The 5,673-nt window shown below is 40.9% G+C and overlaps 1 protein-coding gene across 1 annotated transcript in view; it reads right to left on the reverse strand.

Annotated features, from left to right (window-relative positions):
• Erich2 (glutamate rich 2) overlaps positions 1-5,673 on the reverse strand; it is a 33,250-nt gene that overhangs the window by 11,778 nt on the left and 15,799 nt on the right. The window contains exons 8-9 of the mRNA XM_028763038.1: positions 5,358-5,450; positions 1,264-1,412 (exon numbers count right to left, since the gene is read on the reverse strand). Coding sequence (XP_028618871.1) covers positions 1,264-1,412; positions 5,358-5,450 — 242 coding nt within the window. The remainder of the gene's footprint in view (positions 1-1,263; positions 1,413-5,357; positions 5,451-5,673) is intronic.

The raw sequence follows: 5,673 nt of genomic DNA on the forward strand, positions 1-5,673 counted from the left end.
GTCTCGTCCACAGTCTCCATGTAACCACGCCCTCCTGAACCTCCAAATTGCACCCGGTCTGTGCACTACCTCACCATATTGATGTCATCAGGGGAAAGGTCATAATAGGTGATTAAGAACATCCTGCGACATCACAAGGATGGTCTCATTCAGTGCAGACACTCAGCATTGTGAAGAAGTTTCCTGATCTCTAGATCCAAAGTACTCTCTCCTGGGTGCTGTTAATGTCACTGTAGCGTCTCTTACAGCCTCAAATTATCTTTCATGGTGGTGTTTTATATCACTGTTTGAGATTTTTATTTTTAAAGTGATTGATAACAATTACATGTGTTCAGCTGGGTGGTGGTGGTACACTGCTTTTGAACCTAGCACTTGAGAGGCAGAGGCAGGGAGATCTCTGACTTCAAGGTCATCCTGGTCTCTAGAGTGGGTTCCAGGACAGCCAGAGCTCCACAGAAAGGGTCTTGGAAAAAAAATTGCATGTTCTTAAGGAGTACCATGTAATATTTTGATGCATGCATAAATTTTGTAATGTTTAAATTCCTCATGGTGAAAACAAGCTCCATCAGGCTAATTTTTTGAAACAGTCTATTTTCCTTGTCTTCAGTCACCCTACTGTTTAACAACACATCAGATTTCTAACTCCTGTCTCTAACCTGCACTGACCAGTTTTCCTCAGCTCTCCTTTCTCCCTTCTGCCCAGCCTCTGGTTACCTCTTCTCCAGTCTTAACTTTTGGTCCCACTAATGAGCGCCCTTTAGCATGGTCTTTTTCTGCCTGTCTTGTTTCATGTAAAGATCTCCAGTTCCATCCAATGTTGTAAATGACAGGATTTCATTTATCTTTAACATCCCAACAGTATTCATTTTTTTTGTATCTATTCTTCAACACTTACTTTGTAAGAACTGGCCAACTATCTTCGTCTAGAAGATGAACTTCCTAAGACAAAGGTCAGTGTCTAGTTTGACGACTGGGTCCAGTTTTTAAGCTGGTACCTAGCATGCTAGCTTGTTAAGGTTTTGTAGTATTTTAATCCATTTTAGGATTTAATACCCTGTAATCTTTATATTATATAATATATAGCTCCAGATGTCCTATCTGGCTGTATATCAAATAATTCAGAATACGAGTTTGAACATGCACTGCCTCCTTTGACCTACCTTAGAGCAACAGCTTCGTCAACTCATGTCCAGAGGTCATGGGCAGTGGGCTAAAACCAAAGCCACAATTACTCAGTTCAGTAAGACAAAAGCTATTTGTTACCTGCACTTTCTTTTAGGAAGGAAGCTGACCACAGGTTGGACTGCCGGTTTGTTAAGACATCTTTATTTTCAATACTTCTTGAAGAGGGTCTGTTTTCACTACTTTTAAAAGAGACTTTATCTTCGATCTTCTTTGAAGTGGCTTCTTTTCTAATCATTAAAGCAGACAGTGAAACATGTCAGTCCCAGTGACCTTCATGTTTTATAAAGGTCACATGACACACATTTGCATACTACATTTCCAGGAAAATCAGTGTATGATATACCAAACAAACATACACTTAAAGAGTATGTTGGCTCTTTGAGAAAGTGTAACTTTTATTATTCATGAAAAACCATCTCTGCTTGGTACTTATTGTTGTATAGCAGTTCACTGAATCTTTTTAGAGTTCTAACACACAGCACGTAAGAGAATCATTTAGGAAAGTATCTATGGTACGTCGTGATGTGGTGACAGAAAACCATAAAATTGGCCTTGAATGGCTTTTGAAGGTTGTAAGTAGATGCCTGCTCTTGCCAAGTGCTATATTCGTAGTAAGGTTCCAACACTAATATTAACCCCACAGTCCTGAAACAGCTTAGCTTTCACATTAGAAACTTCATCCCAATGAATAGCACACGGAGAAAAGGCGTCCTGGGGACAGCGCTCCATCCAGAGAAATGCAGCTACGGTTGTGCAAATGTCCCAGAACCCTCTGCAGAGTGTTAAGCATCTTACAGTGTCAACCAGGTGCATGTCACATGCCTTTAGTCCCTGCACATGGGAGGCAGAGGCAGGCGGGTCTCTGTGAGTTCGAGGCCAGCCTGGTCTACAGAGTGAGTTCCAGGATAGGAAGAGCTACACAGTGAAACCCTGTTTTAACCAACCAACCAACCAACCAACCAACCAACCACCAACACAACCAACAACAAAGACAATGTTTTATCGTGTCTCTTTTGAAAAAAAATTCAGTTTCCAGTTTCATGGAAAGATACAAAATGATAAAATTATGGTGGTTTTGTCCTTTCAAAGAAGACTGAAGTCTAAACAGTCAGTATCATCAGCTATCTTAGGTTCTGCTTCTTTCCTTTTACATTTCTTTCTTTTGCATGTGTTAGGTGTGTGGTCATATGTCATGTCATGTATGTGGAGGTCAGAGGACAGTAGTTGTAGGAACTGGTTCTCTCTGCCAGGTAAGTCTTGGAAATCAAACTCAAGAAATCAGATTGGCTGTCAAGCTCCTTTTTGCCTTCTGCTCCCTCTTGCTAGCCCTTGGGTTTTGACTTTACAATGGGTTGCCCTGCCTGTTATATTCCTTTGTAGAGCCAATAATAGAGCTTTTATTTCCTTAGGATATTTGACTAAGCAATCCCATTCTTGGTTGTTTACCCAGAAAAGTTTAAGCCAACATACCCCAATAAACAAACTTGACATCCATGTTTGGTTACTACTGGACTATTCTCCATAGCCAGGAAGTAGAACCAGCCCATGGCTATGTGATGGTTTGAATAGTAGACTCAAAGGTTTGAATGTTTGGCTCCCACTTAGTGGAATTGCTTAAGAAGGATTAAGAGGTGTGGCTTATGAGAGTAGGTATGGCCTTGAAGAGCTGTGTCACTGGAGGTGGGTTTTGAAGTTTCAAAACCTATGCTAGATTCAGCCTTGCTCTCTCTCTCTCTGAAATTCCTAGATCAGATGTGAGCTCTCAGCTCCAGAGCTATATAGCCTTCCTGTAGCCATACTCCCCACAGTGATGATCATGGACTCGCTCTCGGAAACTGTAAGCCAACCCTCAGTTAAATACTTCTTTCCTAAGTTGCCTTCATCACGACATCTCTTCACAGCAATAGTAAATCTATCTAAGACAAGATGAATATGTAAAGAAAATACATGGTGCATATACACAATGAGAAGTTATATACCATCAAGGTGAATGTTATGTGCAGAGCTTTAATCCCAGTGCTCAGGAGGCAAAGGCAGGTGAGTCTTTGAGTTGGAGGTCAGCCTGGTTTATACAGTGAGTTCCAGGACAGCCCAGGCTACACAGGAAACTGTCTCAAAGCCAAAAGAAAAAAAAGTTGTGCACCATTCGAGAAAAATGAAATCACATTTTCAGAAAAATGGCTGCATTGAAAATCATTGTGTGGGGCTGGAGAGACAGCTCAGAGGTTAAAAGCACTGACTGCTCTTCCAGAGGTTCTGAGTTCGATTCCCAGCAACCGCATTGTGGCTCACAATCATCTATAATGGGATCTGATGCCCTCTTATGGTGTGTCTGAAGAGAGTGACAGTGTACTCATATACATAAAAAATAAATAAAAATTTTAAAATAAAGGAAAAGAAAATCATTGTGTGAAGAGGAATAAGCCCAAGACAGTGCATGTTTTCTCAGATATTGTGGTGCTTTGAATATGCTTGACCCATGGGAAATGGCACTATTAAGAGGTGTGGCCACGTTGGAGGAAGTGTGTCATTGCAGGGTTGGGCTTTGAGGTCTCTAATCAGAATAAAGCCTTCTCCTGGCTGCTTTGGATCAAGATACAGAACTCTTGGTTCTTCCAGTGACATGTCTGCCTTCATACTGCCATGCTTCCCATCATGACAAAAATAGACTAAACCTCTGAACCTGTATGTAAGCCAGCTCCAATTAAATATTGTTGCCTTGGTCATGGTGTCTCTTCACAGCAATGAAACCCTAACTAAGATAGATACAGAACACAAGTTTAAAATTGTATGTATGTATGCATATATATGTGTGTGTGTGCTTATACATGTGTTTATAGATTATGAAACTTGAAGGGGGAAAAAGTATCTCAAGAGTAGTAGGAAATCAGGAAATAGAATAAATACATGGAAAAAAAGTGGAAAGGGAGGCTGACTGGGGAAAGGGAGGAAGCAAGTTGCAGGGGTGAGAGGTGGCAGCAGGGGAGGGGACTGACAGAACAAAGTCTGACATGCATGTGAAGACGCCATGATGAAACCTCATACTTTGTACACCTAACCCCTCCTTTCTAAAAAGATATAAAAATGACAACAGGAACCAACTCACACACCTCCTTCTCTGCACATAAAGAAGGCACAGGAAGACAATTTATGCTCTGATCCTTTGGTCTTCTAATTGTATCAGAGAAGCTTGACATTGAGAGTTCCAGTCCTCGATTGCTTGGGATGGCAGAACTATTGTTAGGCTGCCATAGAATCTCTTGTCAGAACTTACATATGGTCATATCAACTCTAGAAAAAGGGTTTTCATGCCTTTCTCTTTGCTAAATGACAGTATTCTGTTGACTTTTAGATGTCATTATTATTAGACATTGTTGTTTTATGTACCACATTGCTAAAGCTGGCATAACTGAAGTCAATAGGAGACAGCATATATGCCTAAGACTCTGTGAACTAGGATGTCTGGAGATCCATTAACTTATATCCCTGAGTAGCAGAGTTAGCCAGCACACTTCTGAGGATTGGTGTAGTTGAAAATGCTCTAATTAACCTTAAACACATGGAGGCGGGTGATAAGTTCACTGTCCTGTGGCTGCATAGAATGCTAGCTAGATACTGTTGCAAGCCGCAACCAAGAACACCCATGACCAAAACCTACCTGAGGACTGACACAGTTAACAGTGAAGCACAAAGCCCCTTTCTTCTCACTTTCTGTAGAGTCTACAATGTAGACCCTTAAAGAATCACAAGCCATAAATTCAACCTTTTCTCCAACTAAAAACTACTGACTTACCAGGATGTGGTGGCTCATGCCTTTAATCCCAGCACTTGGGAGGCAGAAGCAGATGCATCTTTATGAGTTCAAGGCCAGCCTAGTTTACAGAGTGAGTTCTTGGACAACTCAAGCTACCTAGTGAGACTCTGTCTCCAGCCCTTAAAGCTACAAAGTTGCTCAGATTAGATAGTGGCAGAATGTAGCTATGCTGTAGAGTAAATATCCTAAAATTTAGTATTTTCTTTACTTTTAAAGGACTATATTTGGCATATTTAGAAAATGTCCCCCAATTGCTATTAGAGTTAGTATTTTCAGAAAAATTTCAATTTAAATTTCGTCTTAAACGATTTATATTATTCAACTATAGGTCAAAAACCAAAAACGATTTAAATCTTACTTTGCTGAGAATGCATTAGCTCCACCCGGGGTCTGTGCTGGAGAAGTACAAAGCTTGTTTGACAATCTTGCTCTGCATCCAAAGGGGGGTTTGCTTAAAAGTGAAGTAGAAATAAGAAAGCAGCTTAGCATTCACTTTAGAAAAGGTTGTATAGCATACACACTATCATATAACAAAACCCCAGGATACAGTTCCTTCGACTTTGGTCACAGAATTGTGGATTTGCTTCAGCCATTTTCCCTGTAGCTGGAACAGGAGTGAAGACTCAGAACAAGGGGGTGGTGGGGGGATGGGGAGGAAGGAGGGAGGGAGAGAG

The sequence above is a fragment of the Grammomys surdaster genome, unplaced genomic scaffold (assembly GCF_004785775.1).
Source record: "Grammomys surdaster isolate TR1022 unplaced genomic scaffold, NIH_TR_1.0 136, whole genome shotgun sequence".
Taxonomy (NCBI): Eukaryota; Metazoa; Chordata; class Mammalia; order Rodentia; family Muridae; genus Grammomys; species Grammomys surdaster.